We start from the raw sequence: 22,385 nt of genomic DNA, 5'->3' as shown, positions 1-22,385 counted from the left end.
TTTTAGAAAAGTTTGCACCCATTTTTAATAATACCTCTGTGTCTGGCTTTATCATGCTCCAAAGGAGGAAGGAAATGCAAAAGTCTTCCTCTAAGGTTGGTAGGGGTTTGGGCGACGTGTGTGTGTGTGTGTGTGTGCGTGTGTGTGTGTAAGGGTGGGGGGAGAGAAGGCAGTCAAAAGTTCAGAGTTTTTCCTGAGTGAAGGATTACTTTTATTTAGATTTTTCCAGAGACTTTTTCTTACAGTATTTCCTTTTTGCAGGGATTTGGAATGGGAGGCAGAAAAAGCTATTTGAAATTCTCTATTATCTTTCCCATTTCATGTAATTTTTGTGTCTTCACTAGCAGACATAATGCAATGGGGAGATACATTCATTACCCAGCACTTTCCCCCTTCTTTGGAATAAGCTGTTCCTGATATTATCACCCTTCAAACAAAATCTAGATAACTGAATGGGTACCCTTATATCTCCCCTGGAAGTAACTGGCTTAGCCCTCCTTGAGAAGGGGGTACAAGCTGTGGGTGAGTGAGTACTGGTAATGAATTGATGGTCTCAAGACTAAATCACCTTGAAATGCCTATGAATCCTATGAAAGTCTTCTGCAAAATATTGTGGATAAAAAGGAAGGTGTAGTGTCCTGGAAAATTTTCATATACCAAATTGCTTAATGCCTTAAGGCATTGGTCCTGCTGTTGACAAAGATGGGTCAGAGATGTCAGAAATACACACACACAATTTATTTTTAAATTCTTACCAGGCAATGAAATTGAAGAATCAGTATTATTAAGTCCTGAATGAATGCACTTAGTCTGCTCTTCATAATCTGGAACCAAATGCATTTCGTTTAGTTGCACAGTGTCTGAACTTTTTACACATAAGACTTGTTCGTTTCCATTTAACTGATAAAATGCCTAAAAAATAAGAAACAAAGTCACAAATTCTATTGCTATAAATGAATTTAACAAGTAAGTGTGGTAGTCTCTTCTGTCTCAGGTGCACTAGCCAAATGATGTTTTAATAGTATGCCTGCATGATTCACATCTGCATTATATCACAGGACCAGATCAGTCTTTACTAATTTCAAGACAAAAAGGAAATTAAGCATTTATATCTTCACCTAAAGCAACAAACTAAATCATGCTGTTCAGTCATTTGACTTGATAAATATACTTTTATTTATTTATCTTTTTTTAATTTAGTTTTAGAGGGATTCTGGAACTAGAAGTAGGCTTGGCTGTAAGCAAAGTATAGTATAGACTTAACTGCAGCAAGTCAGTTTCCCAGTCTTAATAGTCTTATGGTCCATGTAGTGTACAGCACACAGTCAGCATATGCTAGAGCCAGATCTTGCTGCTTTCGCAGCTCCTTCCACTCTGCTTTTAACAGTCTATTTTCACTGTTGTGGGAGCAGCTACCTATTCAGCAGGTGCATTTCTCAGTAATAGAAATATAGAAATAGGTTCGTACTAGGCTAACTGCCCTTGTGGGCCATTTTAAGCCTAGCCAATTGCCCCATGTGTGGATCAAACCCTGCACCTTGTGTCTGCAAGGTAAACACCTTAACCATTATGCCATCCTCCCAGCCCTGTAAAACTGTAGCTGACCCATGTCTATGAAGTAGGGTCTTTTTAAATTAGGCTTTGAAGAAACAAAAACAGCAGTTAGAGTCAACGGACCACTATTCATAGCCTCTAACTTCTGCCCTGTTTCTGCAACACCTATTTTAAAAAGAATCTACTACTCAGTAGAGGCACATTTTTAAAGTGTTGAAAGTGCCTGTGAGAGAAGAAAGACATGCAATGCCTTTGTGTGTCTTCACCAAGAAATAACAGAGAAATTGTGTAAGAACCTAAAATGAATTACATGGTATGATTGTCCTAAATAATGAAAACACAATATATTGTCAGCAGGTGGAATGGCCTGATCACAGGCATATATGGAAAATAAATGATTTGACACAACAGGCTGGAGAATTCCAGGCCTATGTGCAAACATGAAGGAAGCAAGAAAGGCAACATTTTTTACAAAAATTGAGAATTTTTTTTAGCACACAACAAATTTTGAAAGAAGTAAAGAAATGAACAAAAAGCATATTATAAGCACTGTGTATGAAACAACTTCCTTTGATCTATCTATCTATCTATCTATCTATCTATCTATCTATCTATCTATCTATCTATCTATCTTATCTATCTATCTATCTGTTAATTGGGGTAGAGCATTGATCAAAGCTGACCATTTGCAGGGATATAATACTCTACAATAAAGCAAACATTGCATCAGAAGATGATAAAGTAAGCAATACTGTACACAGATCACAGACAAACACCGTTGTGAACATTTGCCTCTTGTGTACATTAAGACACAGTTATAGACACAGACCACAAATTAAGAATTCAAAACTTTCCTCCAGTGTACAGTAATTATACATAAATACATTATACAATTGAGTTAGTTGTTAGAAATATGGTAGGATTAGTTAGGGGCTTGAGTTGTATGCATATTTACATGAGAAGTTTTCCCGGTTAGGGGTCGCCACAGCGGAACTCCGGTCCGCTAATGATTGGCAGTTGATTTTTACGTACCGAGTTGCCAGCCCTGACGCACAACCTTCAATGAAGGTACGCCCCTTCATGCATGTCTCCATGCAGAAGATGCTCTAACTGAGAGTCGAACCAGACAGCGTCTTACTGTGAGGCGACAACGCTACCGCAGCACCACCACCGTGGATATTTACATGAGAGGTATCTTGTGTAATAATTACAACTGTGAGCTGTAGCTGAATTGTCAGATGACATGGTACGTGGGCTAGGTGATTTGCTCTGTGCTGTAGGACTTGTAACTGCTTTTTTGGAAGACAAATTGTTTACGTTGTGGACATATTTGCTGTAGGTGTAGACTGCTGAGATATAAAAGGGATGAGACTGTTAGAGCTTAGACACAAATACTGAAAAACTGTTGTCTGAACAGTGGAGTTTGGTTGAGGGGATCTGCAATTTGGTGGAAAGCTGGACTAACTATGGAGGTTGTAAGCTGGGGTGGAAACAATAAATTTCATGACAACAGGAGAGAGAGGGTGTCTTGGTGGACATTCAACAGGTACAACATATATTTCTCCTTTGTAGTAGGAGATTTATTCTTCCAGAATTGGGAAGCACTGACGTTCCTGATGTGGAGAGTTGGTTATAAACCAATAGAGTCTGTAGAGTTTGTAGGGTTATCATGTTTTGTTGCAGTCTATGGCAAAAATTGGTAAGGTGTATCCAAGCTGTATAAGTAGTATATCTTTTACTACTGTGGCTTTGGTTGATGGAAAGAGGAAATGATTAGGTTTTTGTGCCCAGAAAAGGCAATAAAAAAAATTATGTACTCACCATAACATTTCACATGTGCTGTTCATTTTCATTTATCTTCAACAAATGGGTTTGTATTATACCCTCGGGTCTCACGCGGCCGCTTTTTCCAGTTCGTGGAACACAGAAACTCTCGAGCTCCTCCCTTACTCATAATGCACTAGTCCCCTGCCATACCTCAGATCTTGTTTGCTGACTTTTAAGCCTATATAATATTTAACAAATAAAAAGAGATGAGATAACAGTATTTGGAGTTCAAATAAAGGAACACTGGTTCATTTAACATTTTCTAATCCTTCCAGAAGTCAAATTGGTAGGGGGCTGGAGGGAGGACAGTTGAGAAAGAATGAAAATGGACAACACAGATGGAACATTATGGTGAGGACATAATTTTTTATCTGATGTTGTCATTTGCATTAATTCCTTAACAAATGGGACAGAGTCCCCAGCTACTTAAATCCTGGGAGGACTCTAAGGAGTGATATTCCTGAGCACCACTGAGTTGAAGGCTGCTCTTCCCCTGGAGACCATATCTAATTTGTAGTGAGCAATAAAGGTATGAGGATTAGCCCAAGTTGCAGCTGCACAAATATCATGGAAGATCTGGACAAAAATACAGAAGAAGTTGCCACAGACCTGGTGGAATAAGCTTTTAGAGGTTTTGGCAAAGACAAACCCAATTTTTTGTAAACAACAGAAATACAACCAGATAACCACTTGGCTAAAGTCATTTTAATAACTGGTTTGCCCAATTTTTAATCAGAAAAGGAGACAAATAATTAATCTCATCTCCTGAAAAGTTTTGTCCTTTATAGATAAAAACATAACTGTCTGTGAACATCCAAGAGGTACAAAATGCACTCTCCTTTGAGAAATTTAGAAAGAAAACTGGAGGGCTGACAGTTTGACACTGGATTCTGACACCAGCTTGGGAAGGACAGATGGGATGGTTCATAAGCATACTCTAGCCTTATGACAAATCAAATAAGGAGGCTTAGAAGACAGGGCATGAAGTTCTGAGAGTCTTCTAGCAGAAGTAATGGCCAGTAAAAAGACAATCTTCCAGGTTAAAAATTTTAGTTCGCACTTAGCTGATGTTTCAAAAGGAGGTTGAGTCAAATATTTTAAAACCAAATTTAAATCCTATGGGTGAGTGCATTCTTTAAAAGGGGGTCTAAGAAAAGAAAGGTTCCCCTTATAAAGGTCTTACAAAGTTTGGAAGAAGCTAAAGATGAATTGTCTACTGGAATGTGAAAATTAGAAATGGCAAATAGTTGTACTTTAATAGTTGAAAAACTAGCACCTCCATTAAAAGTTGTATCTAAAAACTCAAGAACTTTAGGTACTGCTGCTGTAAAGGGATCAGTGTCATTTTGCTGAGCACAAAAAAAAAATCTTTTCCATTTACTCCTGTAAATTTTTCTAGTATAAGCGTTGTGGGAGGATAAAAGAATGTGGTAGATGAGGGAGGAGAGCCTGGACTGTCTAGCAATCAAAGGAAGTGGAGAAACCATGCAGTCAGCTTTAGGCCTAAAATGTCCAGGTGTATCATATCTGTCAGGTGAGACGGGAGTTTTTTTCTATCAATTACAGCTCCAGGGTTGAAGGCTTGGCATATGTCACAGGCAGAATCTAAGTGTGCCGCACCTAAACAATATACACATATAGCATGTCTATCACAGAGAGGAATTTTATGGTCACAAGCCATACATTTTTTAAAACTGGAGGGTTTTTCAGCCATATTCTAAACTGCAAGAATGAAGAGAAAGATTTTTTTTTTGGAGAGATGGAGAAAAAAACAAAACAAAAGGAAAGTATTACCAATAATGGTAATAGGAGACTATACCTGAAGGTATAAATAAGGAAAAAGAGAAAGAGAGATTACCAACTATGATAATATAGAATTATACTAAATTTGTAGAGAAACAAGGGAGGGTACATAAAAAGTTTTTTCTAAAAAGATAAATACATTAGAAAAAATTAGTTTTACTCACGAGCTCTACTACTACTCAACAGCTTACACTGACCACATCCGTACAGAAAGGCAGCAAACGAAATCTGAGTTACGGTAGGGGACTAGTGTATTATGGGTAAGGGAGAAGCTTGAGAGTTTCAGTGTTCCAGAGCTGGAAAAAGCAGCTGAGTTGGATTGGAGGGTTGGATTTGAACCCATTTGTTGAGGAATGAATGAAAATGACATCAGATTTTATTTTATTATGGATTTTTTGATGTGCATGTGGAAGTTGAATGACTGATCTAGCCACATCCCAAGTTATCTGAAGCAAGACGGAGTTTAAAAGAGATTGCCTTATTGATGGTTGATGAGTGACATTTGAGGAGCCATTTAGTTGTTCCAAAGATAATCGATTTGTTTTTTTTTGTTTTTTTGGGGGGTTGTATTTTTTTTTATTAATGAACCAGTCATTTAATTGTAGCAAGTGTATTTGTAGCTGGGTTTCTATGCCTTGGAATTTAGATGTGCTTATTTGTGAAACAGCACAGCCACTTTTAACTATGAAGGTCTATTTTCAAGAAAGCCTTTAACCACTGTACTATCACTGATTAAGTAGGCTTGCGATCAGGATGATGTGGTCAATATTATCAAAACCATGGGTTTAGTCAGTAAATAAAGTTCCTTTTAGATTCCCTCTGCCCATGTTTATGAGGATGTCATCAGGTGATATTTTGAATGCAGTCATGGTGCTTTTGTTTGACCAGAATCCATGGTGTTTATTGGAGAGGAGGTGGTACTTTTATAGGTATGCTGTAAGTTGCTTGTAGAAGAGTTTTTTCCAGTATCTTGCCTAGTGTGGAGAGCATAGATATTGAGCAGCAGTGAGTGGTAGCAATGGAATTTTTTTTTTTAACTGGACGAATAAGTGTTGCGTATGAAATTGTGGGCATCAAGTTTGAAGTGAAGCAGAGATTGTAAATGTGGGACAGAGGGGGTGTGCTGTGGTCATGACATTAATATACAGATTGTCTGAGACAGTGGGGGAGTCTATATAGAGATTTGTTATAGCAAGAGGCCAATCTGTTTATAGGCTATTTTGGGAGAACTAAAGGTGGGTAAGTACTCTTGGGGTCATGGGTATGTTTGGTGCAGGACTTGAGAGGAAGATGGTGAAAATGGTAGAATGTAGAATTCTTGAAGGAAATCTTTGGGTGTGAAATTACCGGGTCTATATTAGAAGAACGAAAGATGTAAACCGTGAATGCTGACAATGTCAAAAAGACCGGACCTCAAACTTGCTATTATGGGGGGCTGCACCCACCACACCCACCGTTAAATATATATACCAACTCCGAGATTGCAATACAGTGAGGAAAGGGCAAATATTCCAGTCTTCACTGTACTGCGATCTGACAAAAAGCACTTCAAAGTCCGGTCTATTCGACATTGTCAGCATTCGCAGTTTGCATCTTTCCTTCTTCTAATATAAAATTACCCAATGTGTAGCAAATAGACTCTTGCATAGTTTGGGGCCATTTCTTCAGAAAAAAATCTTGAGCATATCAAAGAAATAGAGAGAGACATACACAGAGAGAGAAGGACAGAGATGGGTCCATCATGCATGGATGGGAGGGGGGAGGGTGCTATGCAGCCTAGAAACATTTTATTTGCTAAGCAGTTCTAATACCTGTGGTGTAAGTTCTAGAGGTTATCAAAGACAAGCTTATAAGATCATGCATTATATGCTGGTCGAAAGGACCCTACACACCAAATGGTATACAGCATGACAACCTGAACATCCAGTAAGTTAACAGTGCATTCTATGACACTTGGGCATACAGCATGGCAACCTGTGTGCCCTTCAACAAAACAGAGCAGTCTGCAGAATCTTACGTCTGAACAGTGAGCAGGACTCATACCAGGACAGTGTTTTGCCATAGGGAAATATGAAACAGTCTGAACTCCTTTAAGGAACAGGTGTATTACATTAACAGTGCAATGCCTAACAAGCTCTTTTCCAGGAGGTGATGCAATACATTTCCTGACACTGGGTATACATAGTATATGTAGTTTTCAGCACTCCCAAATGGTGATTCTGTATTTCAAAGACACATGTTACACTGTACATATACTTACAGCACATAACACCCACACATACTTGTACATACAGTCTATAAATATATCTATATTTATGTCTATATATCTATAGCATGCGTGAGTGTGTGTCTCCAAGCTGCAATATACAACCATGCAGTGGAAATCCTAGCTCATGTAGATGGCTCCATCCTGTGCAAGGTTGGGAAGCAAAGATCAAAGAATATACAGAATGCTTTATCCTCACTAACCACTCCTGCATACTAGTACAACTCTGTTATCTCATTACAGGTTTGAAGGTTGTGTCCAATGTCGTCATCATGCAAGACTGCTATTCTCTTAAAGGTGCATTTATGGGATCACCCAGCATACGAGAGATGCTTTGAGCTTTGCTTCTGCTGTGTGTGTGTGTGTGTGTGTGTGTGTGTGTGTGTGCGTGTGCGTCATATGCTGAATGCGCATTGTATGCTGCATATGCATGCAGAACTATACATATATATGCCTGTGTATAACATGTATACGAATATAGTTGTCAGTACATAAATGCTTGCACAGGAGCCTCTGCATATGTTTACAGGGTAGACTGTGCATAATGTATTACCAATACCATTTTGCTGGTTCCAGTAACTTTAATGCACTGGCAGTACATTTGTTCCTGTAACTGTATAGGTGACAGCTAATGTATACAGTCCGGTTGTCTTTAAATTACATTAGTATGATTATTCTTGATGAGTTGTCCATTTCCATATGTGATGCATATCATTTGCCCATTCTGTATGCAACACTATGTCTGTGTCGGTTCTGCGGACCAGTTAAGTTCATTTTTTAATTGTGGAATGCCTGTTCCACATTTATTTTCAATGCAACAGCCTCAGAACAGTGCTTACCACATCTATGAATCCTGCTTGGGATGTGTAGTTTCTAATATCTGGGCTAACAGTATAATAAGAATGAGAAAAATCTATGAAAGGATTTAAATCACCTGGTAAGTAAATATACACACACACTCAGAAGAATCATAAAATAAACATACCCTTTAAATAGTCACGCACTAACAGTTTTACAGCAGGTGATAACCTTAGCTTTTGATTTAAGAGCATTAAGGATTTTCTGAAAGGTTTTGTTTGATGCAAGTAAAAATTTTACTGTTGATGAACATCCAGTAAGTGCAGTGTATGTTCATCCTTGTTTGAAAAATTTGGACAGGACACAGGCAGATTTATGGATCGATTACTGGAGGATTCAGAATCCACTTTAGGAAGTTAGGTGGGATTGGTCTTCAGTCTTACTCTGTCCTTTTGAAAAAACAAATAAGGTAAATTTGAAGACAAAGCTTCAAGTGCAGAAATTCTCCTGACAGAGGTAACTGTAAACCATTATAAGGTTTTCCATGAAAAGAACTTTAGGGTGACCTTGGCAGAAGGTTCAAATGGAGGAGCATTTAAAGACTACATCAAAAATTAGGGTTCCTATTACATGAACAAACTTTTCAAAGTTCAAATGTCGACACCATATGACTGAACTTTGAAAAGTTTAAAGGTTAAATGTAACGATGTTGTATGGTGCAGAATGGGAAAATTTCCCTTTTCTGCACTGAAGTGCAATCTCGGAGTTGGTATATTTAAGTAGGGGGGTGTGGGGTGCAGGGGGGCTTGCCCCCTGCTCGGAGCATTAAGGTAAGTTTTATTTTTTTATTTTTTAATGTTTTATTATATATTTGAAGTTTTAAACTTCGATCATATGTTGTCGAACATATGGAATTTGAAGTTTTGAAACTTCAAATATATAATATAGACCCAAAAAATTGTAATGTCCAATGGGGGAACTGGATCACTAAATGGAGGTATACCTCTCAACTGTCCAGATTTTCACAGAATGTCCACATTTTTGCCTCATATTTTTGGTCTGTTCCTCAAAAAAATTGTGATTTTCTTGATTTTTGAGGCAAATCAGTGAGGACTGAATTCACTAAATAATGACAGGCATTTAAGTATCAGAGTTCATATCCTTCATAAAATGAATGGTAACACAAGACCTTTTATTCTGATAACTTTCTAAGTTTATAAGAGCAACATATAAAATGTATCCCTATTTTTGGGGCTTTGTCCCCTCATTATTTTTGGCTTTGTCCATTTTTTTGTGTTAAGAGGTTGAGAACTATGAATGGGCGGAGAACAGGAAGGTTCCTCTGAGAAAGGCCTTATACAGCTTAAGAGAGGCAATGAGCATGTGATTTTCACCTGTGTGAAAAGAAGATAAAGCATTCAACTGTACCTTGATGCTTGACTAGCTGGCCCCATTATGAAAAACAGGAGCTAGAAAATACAAAATAGCAGGCAAATAAGCTGAAAAGGGGTCAACATTTTGTTCCAATGTCCAAATGGAAAATCTTTTCCACTTGCTTTTGTAGATTTTCTTGGCAAAAGTTTTCTGGGAAGAGGACAAAATTTGAACGAAGAAGAAAATCTGGACTGTGGAATTGTCATTGGAATTGGAGAAACCTTAAGGTTAACCTGAGGCACTGAATGTTCCAGTAAGGTGACCCTGATAGATGGGAAAGCAGTTCTGGGTCTAGGTCCAACACCCAGGGCAGGTGAATTAGATGACGTCAGAGATAGGGAAACTACATATGATGAGGCCAAAACAGAGCTATGAGGATCACAGCGTCATTTATCACAGTTGCTTTCTGTAAGAACTCAGGGATTAAAGAGATTAGAAGGAAAGCATAAAGGAGAATGGGGAGCCAATGGAGCATTAGAACACCCCTAGGTGAACCCCCCCAAAGTACTTGCTGCATTTGCTGTCATGGGGGAGGCAAGAGATCACAGCAAAGGTGGCACCAACAGCTGAAAATCTACTCTGTTGTCATTGGCTTGAGTGGCCACTTGTGAGGGAGTAAGACCAAACGGCTCAACCTGTCCACAAGAATATTGGCTTTCTCTGGAATGTGCATTGCTGGTAAAAAGCAGTGAGAAGATATCACTCATTGCCACACTCTCATGGCCTCTCAACACATTGGATAAGATCTGGCTCCACCTTTTTTTGTTGAAGCACCACACAAGTGCAATATTGTCGGTTTGGACAGCTATCACACATAAGGGGGGAGAGAGCCCTGAAATGCCAAGAAAACTGCTGTCATCTCCAATATATTGATGCATAAGCTGGCCTCTGTCTGGGGCCACATGCCTTGGACTGTCATTCCCAGGTAATGCCCCCTCACCTAAGTGGGAAGCGTCCATGGTGACAGTGACTTTGGGGAAAGGGAGACTGAAAGGACGTCTTTGTGCTACATGAGGAGATTATAGCCATGACCATATATATGTTCAGCAAATTCTCATCAGAGAGACTGTGTACATTTTGTTATTTCACTGTGTTGGTATAATAAAAGGTTTTAGCTCAAAAGATTGTTGGTGGCCTTCAGAGGTGCTCACTTGTGTATTTTAAAAGGTTTACGTTGGATCTGAGCACTTTACATCTCAGATATGGGAATACTTAGAATCCCTGCAGTTGTATAGAGCTGCCAGTATTGCCATGAATTTGGTGAACACCAGTGAAGCTGTGGTAAGACCAAAAGGTAGAGCTCTGAACTAGAAATAACTGGCTCAAACCTAGAAGTGAAGATACTTCCTAGAGTGCCTGTCCATCTTTATGTGGTAGTATGCATCCTGAAAGTATACTGAGGATATCCAGTCATCCTTTCTTAGTAGAGGAAGGACAGACTGAACAATGACCATCTGGATTTTTGTCTGTTTTTCAAACTTGTTCAAGTGGCTTGGACGCAGTATTGGTCTGAGGTTCCCATTTTTCTTTGGCAATAAAAAATAACCTTGAGTAAATTCTGGATCTTCTCTGGTCTGGTAGGATCTGTAGGATGACTTGATTTCTTAACATCTTCCTTATTTTCCATTTGAAAGGGTGGACCATTGAGAAGTCTTTTTGTTGGTAATGGAATGGAGGAGAATGTCATAGCATCTGGTAATAATCCTTTGCCCCCATTTGTCTTGAGTGATGGATGTCCAGGTTGTTGGGTGTAAGGATAAGTGACCCCCAACTGCCTCCAGAGTGCAGCAGTCTGGCAAATACACAGGAGTACTGGAAATACTTTAAAAAAAAAAAAGCCTTCTTAACCTCTGATTTTGAGGGCCACCACTGCCCGTTAAGCCATGTCTATATAACAGTTTCCCTCCTGCATCAGGGAGCTCTTTCTCTGTCAGAAGCAAATCCTTGTAATTTATGGAACCTAATTCTCCTCCCTCCTTTCTGACTGCTAGGGAAAATTCTCTGAGTGGTGGAGAAATTTACTGGCAGGGCAGATAGGGATTTGTCTTTTTCACTCCCTGACATCGTCTCTAAGTTTTGGACCAAAAACGTTCATCCATCTAAGAGAGTATTTATGAAAGATGTCCTGAAATGATCCACAAAGTTGCATAGGTGGATCCAGTCTTGATCTTGATGGTAATGCCAGTACCAGCTGCCCTAGATGCACCCTCCTTGGTAGTGGAGATAAGGCGCATAGAGATGCTGGATAAGGATTGCAATGTTGCCAGCTATGAATCAATAGATTTCCTCTGATCTGCAGACATGGTCAAGTCTCTCTGAAAATGAGTGACGTGACAGGTAATTTAATGTTCTGAGAAAGTAGGTGAGGCACAGACTTTATTCCCAAATCTGTCCAAAGCATGGTACTCCCTGTTTGGTGGTGGACAAAGGAACGCTCCACAGTGAGTTTCTTCTTTGTGGGTGAGGCCACTACTATTGAATTTATTGCAGGACCCTTGCTCCAATGGTGTCAGTCTTTAGGTGCAACAAGAAACCTGTCAGGCTTCTTAGGGATTGGTTCAGCTGTGTCTGGTTCCTTCCACACCCATAATGTGATCAAATCTATTATCTCATCAGCCAGGAGAACTCCCCAAAATGTAAATTGGTCAGAATCAAAAGCCTCACAGAGAACTGATTCTTCTGGAGAAGGGGCTTGGGAAGACCACCAGTTTGAGGATCTTTCTGAATGAGACATACCTGTGTACCTCCTCTGTGGGTTGTTCAGGGGAGGACTCAGAAGCAGACTAAAGGATTTTGTGAAAGAACTGGCTCAAAGCTTTCTGAAACTAGCTGTCCCAAAGGGACAAGAAGAGTAGTTCCTGAACCCTGGGAGATCCTATGTGGTAAGGGTGAATCCAGTATGAAGAGACAGATCTCTTTCTAGGTTAAGAAAGTACTCTCATGAAAGCCTCAAATACTGAGCCCAAAATGGATCAAGAGAACAATTTTCTAGGAGCCAAAACACCCAAAGGCAGCTCAACCCAGGATAACATCTGGCTAGATTCTGAGGCTGATGCTGGAAATGAACTATTAAGCACCAAAGCTCCTAGAATTTGAAATGGATTTAAAGTTCTCTGATCTAATCCTACAATGTTGAAGTCGGTGTTGACTATTTGGCTCCGAGACTCAGAAGGATCCAACCTCATCAGAGGTTAAAGTATGTACTTCCAGCCCTGATGTAGATCTGCCTCAGGTAAATGTAGGAGCCAAAGGCTCCGATCTGGGTCACTTGATTGGAGAAGGAGTAATTGAAGGATGACAGACAGCAACATTACCTCCACATCCAACAGTGGTCGTAGCTGGGAAGACCCACAGTTAGACCTGGTACTGAGAAATCTTTTCATTATCTTATCCATGTCAGCTTTATTAAGACTTCTGAAAGCCCTAACCGACTTATAGGATGAGGCAGAATAAGGCGGTTTCAAGTAATGGCAAGATATATCCTGCAAAACAGGTTAGCGGAGCCTGGGTGGTAAAGGCTCCGGTGTAAACCTAGGCGGCATTATGGGTTCCAGGACTACTGAAACTGAGAAGAGCATTGGCTGAAAGGGTCTCAGAAGTTTTGGTGCCAGAGCAGAAGAAAGACACTGGTCTGGAGATCCTTTTGAAATCTTTACTTTCCCTTGTTGGAGTCCCTCTGTTTATCTTTAAGTTTATCTGACTGCTTCTTGAAAGATGCATGAGAAGAAGATCATGGAATAATTGAAGCTTTCTCCAATGCGGAAGGAGTCTTGTCAGCAGGGGAAGCTTGAAGGAGCCCCTTCAAAATCAGCCTTTTTCTCCTTTCCATAATGGCCAATTGGCCAAAGGTCTTGCAGATGCAGCAGCTGATGTTTATGTCTGGAGGACCTAGACAGTACACACTTGTTGTGTGCAAATGAATTTGCAAGTTTGTATGAACAGGGCACACGTTTTGAAACCTGAAGGATCCTCTGCAATTTTCCTAGAAGAAAAAAACTATATAATAAGAAAAGCTAATATTCAGGAAAAAAGGAAGGTAAAGAAAAAGGAAAGCTAGATGTACACAAAAAAAGCTTTTTTTGTAAATGTAAATATAGAAAACAGGAAATACAAAAATAGAAAATATAAGTTGTCTTTGGCAGAAAAATGAGAGACAAGAAGGGGAAGAGGTAGACCGAAAAAAAATATGAAAGAAAAAAGGTCACTTATCTAACTTCTGAACTTTCTAAACACTCCTGTGCACTCTTAGATCCATCCAGCTCTCAAGCAGAAAATGAGATCTGGGCTGGCTCATTTTCTAAACAGGGTTTATAGACAAGGGAAGGAACCCGAGCACCAGATCCAAAAGCTTCAGAGTGGCCAATGTGATATCCAAGGTCAGAACTGAAACCCATATATTGAGAAGCAAACAGAAAAGGCAACATCAGATCTATAGTTACATACTGACTTGGGATCTAAGGAGAAAAAGGGAGACTTAAATTTAGAGCTATTTAATGTCTGGGGAAGCTTAGGAAAGTTTCCAGATAGAAAATGTGTAAGAAAAACCTTTTGTAAAGAAGTGTCTATATGGCAGCCCAGAAACACAATCCATTGTGTTGAGGCAAGGAGGATTTTTGTACATTTATTGGGAATCCCAAATCCCAAAAAGAAGAGGTGAAGTTAAAAGTTATATACTCACCATAACTAGGCATCTGTGTTGTCCATTTTTATTCTTCCTCAACAAATGGATTATGGATCCGATCCTCGGATCAGACTCTGATGCATTCAGGCTCTGGATCCAACTCGCAATCTCTTTCCTCTACTCATAATACCCTACTCTATCCCCAATACCTCAGATTGAGTTTGTTGCCATAAAATCCCCATAAATTAGATAAAGAAAGGGACAGCTCAAAGAACAGGCCTCAAACCCAGAACTACAGGTTCCTCCAGAAGATTTTAGGAAGGGAGTGGATGGGGGAAAGTTGAGGAAGAATGAAAATGGACAGCAAATATGCCTAGTTATGGTGAGTACTTAACGTTTAAATCTGATGTTGTCTTTTTCATCCTTCCTCAATGAATGGGACAGAGTTCCCAGCTATGTTAATCTTGGGTGGCCCTCGTGGAAGAATATTCTGGAGAACCGCTGAGCCAAAGGCAGCTCTGCTTTTGGATATTAGATCCAATTTGCAATGAGTAACAAAGGTAAGGGCACTGGACCATGTGGCTGCTGCACAAATATCATCAATACAAGTTCTTGACCAAAGGACAATGAAGTATCCATGGATATACTTGAGTACGCTTTAGGTGGTCTTGGTAAGGAAATACCTTGTTGAGAACAGATCCAAGAAATGCAGTCAGTTATCCATTTAGTTAATGTAACATTAGACACTTGATAAGCCAATCAATTTGATGAAAAAGATACAAATAGCTGATCTGAGTTTCTAATTTCTTTTGTTCTGTGTAAATAGAAACATAATTGCCTGTGCACATCCAGAAGATTTAGCATGTATTCTCCTTTGTTTGAAAATTTTGGAAATAAACCAAGAAGAAAGTGTGGAGGGTGTGATGTTCACTTCCTAAATTATGTTATGCACTTAGTTGACTTAACAACAATTGAACTGTAAAATATAACTATAAAATGCATGCTCCAAAATAATCAAATAGAAAATAGTAGCTAGTCCACAACTGAGTGAAAAAAATGAAATATCCTTTATTGAAAGACACAAACAAGTGATCCTAGTTGAGTATAATGAAAAGCATCAAAAACATTTCTTATATACTTATATATAATTTATTAGATTATTTGGAGCAAGGGGGTAGTTCTATTAAGAGCAATAAAAGCATTAAAATCCTTACTTTAGCCAAGTCACCCTTCCCCTTAACACCATGGTGTAATCAGAGACTGTGCTAACTACAAATTAATCTAGAAAGCTAGAGACAAATTATAATCTCATCTGTATAGACTAACCAACTAATCAAAACTTTATTAATTCAGAACCAAACTAACTAAAAAATGACAGACTAACAAAAAGATCTACCAGTAGACATCTACTAGAATAAATATTAATAAATAGGGTCTATATCATATGAGTGAATCACACAAATTGCGAATGCTCATAATATCGAACGTACCGGACCTCGAACTTCCAATTGTGGGAGGCTGTGGCCCCCCCCACCCACTAAATATATATTCCATCTCCAAGAACACATTACAGTGAGGAAAGGGCAACTGTTCCATTCTTCACTGTACTGAGATCTCAGAAAAAGCACTTCGAGGTCCAGTATGTTCGATATTATGAGCATTTGCAATTTGTGTGATTCGCTCATATGATATAGACCCAATAAATATACAACTTTTAACAAAGATTGCTTTCATATCAGATAAATACTTCATCAGGTTTGTGTGTCAAACAAATCATAATATGAATGAACATGTGTATAGATACACAACTGAAAACCTAACTGGATAAAAAAACAAAAATAATTGCTAAGCTGGAAATACAGTGATAAATGTTAAAAATAAGGCACTAAGACCATGGGAATCTGTTAAACTGTGGCATCTAACTTAGAAAACAGTTAGTTTGAGAGCTTAAGACTGCACTCAAGAGTAATTGCAACCTTTAAAACAAAAAACAAAAAGGAAAAGACTAGGCCCATGCACATTATTGTATTATCAGACTTTCACAGCCTAAAGGAAAACATGTAACAAAAGTGTTCAGTTTAAAATCTAAAGTAGCATTTAATGTGAAGCCATCAAACATGATTAATGTATACATGAGCCACCTAAAGTATGTCCTTTATAACACTGTAAGTTAGTGCTAAAAGAAGTAAACAGTGTTTCATATTTGTTTTTAAAACGCAATATAAGCAAGCAAGGTCAGCATTAATCAGTCCCATATCAGTCTTTTAAACAGTGGGGCAGTTTTCTGAGATCTAGTATGCTTTTTATGGAGCAATAGTAATTAAGCCCCAGTTTTGTAAAAGCGTTCATTTTCAGCTCCCACGGTAGTTCATATTTTTCTGAAACATTAGGGGTGTCTCCTTCCAGTTCCAAAAGGTCTACATGGTCAATAATTTGAAATTTAAAGCCAGTATGTCTTTTGTGTAGCTGCAGGGACCGAGCCAGTGCATTATTCTTGCACTTAGCTGTAATTTCAGAAACATGGCCAGAAATCTTTCTAAGTCTGTTGAGCATTTTCTCCACATAAAATGCTTCACAGTCATTGCAGCTAGCCCTGTAAACCACCTGCATTGGTTTTAATTATTTTCTTTAAATACGGGCAGAAAAAACATGTCTCTCTTCTGTATGTGCTGACAAAAGACACAGTTAGCTCCACACTTATTGGTGCATGTATCCTGTGGTCTAGGCCTACCTTCAACCCAACTCCTGATGTTCCTGGATTTCCTGTACACAAAGGAAGGAGCTTCTCCAAGGATTTCCATTAATTGTGGGCTTTCATCAATTATGGCCCAATTCTCTCCAATAACATCTACGATGCTGTAATAGTCAACAGTAAAAGTCAAGACACAACTGTTTTTAGATTTGTTGTATATAGATTTCTTTAACACCCTCCAATAAGACCTGATAAGTTCTGGTGCATTTGTACTTTTTAGTTCAATTATACGTTCCAAAATCCTTCTTAACATATTGCTTTCAAATCCCATCACCAAAAAATAATTTTCAAGCTCATTTAGGTTCTTAAGGAAGGGTTCCAGTTTTCAGGTGATCCTAGCCAACCTATAGCTCTGGGACGTAACGTTATATTTCATCCTGGTGGGATGGAGACTCTTATTATTTAGCAGGAGGTTTACTTTGGTAGGTTCTTTGTAAAGATCTGTGTCAATTTTACCTTGGTTCAAGTCTTTAATAATATGCACATCTAAGAAGACTGCCAAGGTGAGGCTGTAGGAAGAGGTGAAACGCAGGAAGCTGGTGGTTTGATTCAGATAGCTGATAAAGTCTTCTAATTTAGTACGGTCTCCTTTCCACACACAAAAAAAATACTGTAAATACAGCACAGGTACACCATGATGTGTTGCATGCATTCTCTGTTGTTATAAACATAATCCTCCTCCCACTTGCCTAGGGCTATGTTGTCTAGGCTAGGGACTATATACGCCCCCATGGCTATACCAGTGTTTTGTTTACAGTAATTTCCATTAAAAGTAAACAAATTATACCTAAACACCATTTCTAATAGTTTACCTGTTCTTTCATGGTGTGCTGGTGTGCCATTGCTGTTTTTCCTGTAAGAATCAATCACTGTTTCAATATAATAATGTGCAAGTGCAGTATATAATTATTCAATATCTGTTATTAATAAAATACTGTCAGCATCAACTGTAACTTTTTTATTTTCCTTAAAAAGTCATGTGAGATGTTCTTCTCAGCCAGAGGTTGTAACAAAAAATCAAGGTAGATGGCAGTAGCTTCGGTCAGGGACCCCCTGCTTGCAACCACTGGCCTGTAAGGAGGGTTTTCTCTATTTTTATGTGGCTTAGGGATTCCAAAGAATTTAGGTAAGTGTGGAAAAGGTGTCCAAATAGTCAAACAATTTATCTGTTAACAAACCATCATCATAAAGTGCAGTCAAGGCTGTGTACCAGTTGTTATATGATGTCTTAATCTCTTCTAAAGTTAAAGACTCATAATAGTTTGTGTCACTCAGCATTTCTTCTTTCCTCTGGTTATAGCTGCTGGTATCAGTAACAACAATACCCCTCCCTTGTCAGCCTTTATAACCTGCCAACACTTATCTCTGCCTAGCTCTAATAATGCTTTTTTCTCACCTTTGCTAAGGTTGTAGAACTTTCTCCCTGCTGGTTTTTGCAGTAGTTTCCTGATGTCCATTTCACATTTGACTTCACAGGCTACTAATGTTTGGTGTAAGAGAGGGCAGTAATTACTGGGTCTTTTTACTGTTTCTTCAATGGTATCAGATTTGCCATGGTAATTCAGATTCAAATTTTTGACATAGGACCTGTGCTGTGTCAGACCTGCTGTGGGGAACAAAAGTTAATCCCTTTGAAAGCACACTAATCTACATGTCAGTAAGTTCTTTTCTGGAATGATTCCAAACAACGGGGTAAGTTAATAACATGTTTGGTTTCAACGTCTGGTTCTGGGTCCCTCAGTGTAGTTGTACTCCAAGTATTTCATTTCCCTCACTCCTGTCCACTGCTTGGCTATCCAGCCTTCTGGAGGGGCTCTGGCTGGTGTTGAGGATTGCTGAAACACCTATTGCACCCTCTGGAGTCTTGTGGGGTTGTAGTAGTAGTCTTCCTGGTGAATCTGGTAGTATTGTCTTCCACTCAGGCTCTGACATTGGGTCCTGGTAATGGTATTGGTACTGGTCCTGTTCTGGGTGTTGTGGTTGATGTCTGTAATGTCCCTCTTTGTAGTGTGGGTCTCGGCGTTCCAGATGCTGCTCTTGGTAGCCATGCTATCTGTGGTCTTGGTTGTCCTGTTGGTTCTGGATCTAGTGTTGATTCAGGTGTTCCTCCAATATATCACTCTGATGGTTCTAGTCCATGCTGGGCCTGGTTCTGATCTAGGTACCCCTGCCCCTCATCGGACCTCTGAGGTGTGCTGGCAGCCAACAAACCAAAAGACAGTTGTATCTTGACTTTTACTGTCGACTATTACATCATTGTTAATATTATTAGAAAGAACTGGGCCATAATTACTGAAAGCTGATATTTAATGGACATCCTTGGGTAAGCTCCTTCCTTTGTGTACAGGAAAGACAGGAATATCGGGAGTTGAGTTGAAGGTTCTCAGACCACAGAATACATGCAACAATAGGTGTGGAGCCAACTGTGTCTTTTGTTAGCACATACAGGAGGGAGTCATGTCTTTCTGCCTGTATTTAAAGAAAATGATTAAAACCAATGTAGGAGGTGACTGTAATGCAATACAGGTGGTTTACAGTGACTGAAGCACTTTATGTGGCGAAAACGCTCAACAGACTTAAAAGAAGGATTTCTGGCCATCTTTCTGAAATTACAGCTAAATGCAAGAATAATGCGCTGGCTCAGCACCTGCAGCTACACAAAAGACACACTGGTTTTAAATTTCAAGTTACTGACCATGTGGACCTTTTGGAACTGGAAGGAGACATCCCTAATCTTTTAGGAAAATGTGAACTACTGCGGCAGCTGAAACTGAATGCTTTTAGAAAACCAGGGGTTAATTATTATTATTCCATAAAAATCATACTAGATCTCAGAAAAAACTGCCCACTGTTTAAAAGACTGATATGGGACTGATTAATGCTGACATTACTTACTTATATTGTGTTTTAAAAACAAATATCAAACACTGTTTACTTCTTTTAGCACTAACTTACAATGTTATAAAGGACATACTTTAGGTGGCCCATATATACATTAATTATTTTTGATGGCTCCACAATAAATTCTGCTTTAGATTTTAAACTGAACACTTTTGTCACATTTTCCCTTTTAGGAAGTGAAAGTCTGATAGTGCACACAATGTACATGGGCCTAGTCTTTTTTTTTTTTAAAGATTGCAATTACTCTTGAATGCAGACTTCCACTCTCAAACTAATTGTTTTCCTTGTTAGATGCCACACTTTAACAGATTCCCATGGTCTTAGTGCTTTATTTTTAAAATTTATCACTGCATTTTCAGCTTAGCAATTATTTTTATGTTTTTACATTCTACTTAGGTTACTTAGGGTGTGTTTGTAAAGTTATTTTGTCTTTATGGAAAATAATGTAGGGTGTCATTGATGAAACTGCATGGAGTTAGAAATTCTTTTTTGCAGAAGTGATAGCTACTAAAAGGGTTGTTTTCCAAGAGAGGAATTGTAAGTCCTTTTTTGCTGAAGGTTCAAATTGTTTCTGAGTCAGAACGTCTAGCATCACAGTCAGATCCCAGGGAGGTGACAGATCCTTTATTGGAGGTCGAAGGCAGGGTTGCCAGACATCCCTATTTGGGTGGGACTGTCCTGAGATCAGCAGCCTGATCCCGAGTCCCGCCCTGCCGGTTTAAATCCCAGCCAGCCTCCGCTTTGTTTTTTTTTTTTTTGATTGGCCCGTATACTTGGCATACAGGCCAATCAAAAATCGCTAAACACGGAGCTTCTTGTGTTCCGCATTAAACAGAAGTAGCTCTGTGTTTAGCGATTTTTGATTGGCCCGTATGCTGGTATACGGGCTAATCAAAAATCACTAAACACGGAGCTACTTCTGTTGAATGCGGAACTGCAATGTTCCGCATTAAACATGAGAAGCTCCGTGTTTAGTGCAGATCTTTAATGTGGAACTCTGTTCTGCATTAAAGACCTTTTTTTTTTGTCCCTACCTGGCTGATACGAAATCTGGCAACCCTGGTCGAAGGAGAAAGGGGCCTTTCAGAAAAGCGTTATATAACATGGAAGAGGTTAAAGAGTAATTTTTACCTCCTATATGAAAATTTGAAATTGCGGCCAATTGTAGTTTAATCATAGAAAAACTAGCTCCTCCTTTGAAAATTGTAGCCAGAAAATCAAGAACAACAGAGATCTTGGCAGAAAAAGGGTCAACGTTATTTCTCAATGCCCACAAGGAACATTTTTTCCACTTACTCTTGTAAACCTTATTGGTGGAATCAAGGCTGGGCTGTCTGGCTATTACTGGAACTGGAGAAACCATGCAGTTAGTTTGAGGGCTGAGATATTGGGATGATGCATCCCTGAGGGGTGTGAGAGGAGATCTGGAGTTGGGTCCAGTATCCAGGGAGGATAGCAAAGATGAAACAAAAGGAAGGAAAACCACACCTGTCGAGGCCAGTATGAGACAATGAGGATGACTGAGCTTTTCAAATGGATTGCTTTCTTGTAGGAATTTGGGGATCAACAGAAGTGTAGGATAAGCATAAAGGAGACTGGATGGTCAAATGTGGACTACAGCATCTGTCAGTGACTCCTTCCTGAGGGGGAATCATGGGAAGATACTTGCTGCATGTGTTGTTGTGGTGGGGGGGGTCACAAAGAGGTTACAGCAAGGTTGGCCACAATGATGGAAAATTTCCTCAACCATTGATTGTTTGACAGACCACTCATTAGGCATCAGAATGGACCTGCTTAGTTTGTCCACTACTGCATTGTTTTTCCCCAGAATGTTATGCCTTGGACCATCCTTTGAAGGTAATGCCCACCATCCCAACTGGGAGGGATCTGACGTCACCATGGCCAATGGGGTAGTAGAACAAAGGGTCGACTTAGATAAATGTCATCCAACTGGATCCAACAATGGCTGTGGTGTTTGCAAATCAGTAAAAGCTTGACTGAAAAGAATAGTAGTTGAAGAATATACCATTGAACAGCTAGAGTCCATTGAAGAACATGCATAGAGTATCCTGCTAAGGGATTAAGTACAATTACTGCTACCATAGATCCCAGAGCTTGAAGAAAGAATCTGCCTTTAGCATACCCACGAAAATAGAAGTTATGTACTTACCATAACGTTCCATGTGAGTTGTTCATCTCACCTTCATTCTTACAGATGGGTTCAGAGATGATCCTCGGCTCTGAGTCGGCCTACTACAGGTCTTCAGACAGCTCGAGGCCAAGTCCTTATCCCACGATGCACCTAGAGTTACCTCAGATCTTGTTTGTTGTGTATAATAATACCGTGTGTCATACTATCACTCTTTAATAGAAAGTCATAGAAGGACTGAGTAACCAGGAAGACTCTAGTATCTCGGTCCTCGAAAAAC

At 39.3% G+C, this 22,385-nt stretch overlaps 1 protein-coding gene across 1 annotated transcript in view; it reads right to left on the bottom strand.

Annotated features, from left to right (window-relative positions):
• Positions 1–564: 564 nt before the first annotated feature.
• Positions 565–22,385, bottom strand: part of LOC122797763 — a 273,418-nt gene continuing 251,597 nt past the window's right edge. Inside the window, exons 4-5 of the mRNA XM_044066285.1 lie at positions 756–912; positions 565–638 (exon numbers count right to left, since the gene is read on the bottom strand). Coding sequence (XP_043922220.1) covers positions 565–638; positions 756–912 — 231 coding nt within the window. The remainder of the gene's footprint in view (positions 639–755; positions 913–22,385) is intronic.

Source organism: Protopterus annectens, chromosome 3.part1 (assembly GCF_019279795.1).
Source record: "Protopterus annectens isolate FY-2018-M chromosome 3.part1, PAN1.0, whole genome shotgun sequence".
Lineage (NCBI taxonomy): Eukaryota > Metazoa > Chordata > Ceratodontiformes > Protopteridae > Protopterus > Protopterus annectens.
Note: the sequence above shows the minus strand (reverse complement) of the source record. Positions and strands in the feature narration are given on the sequence as shown.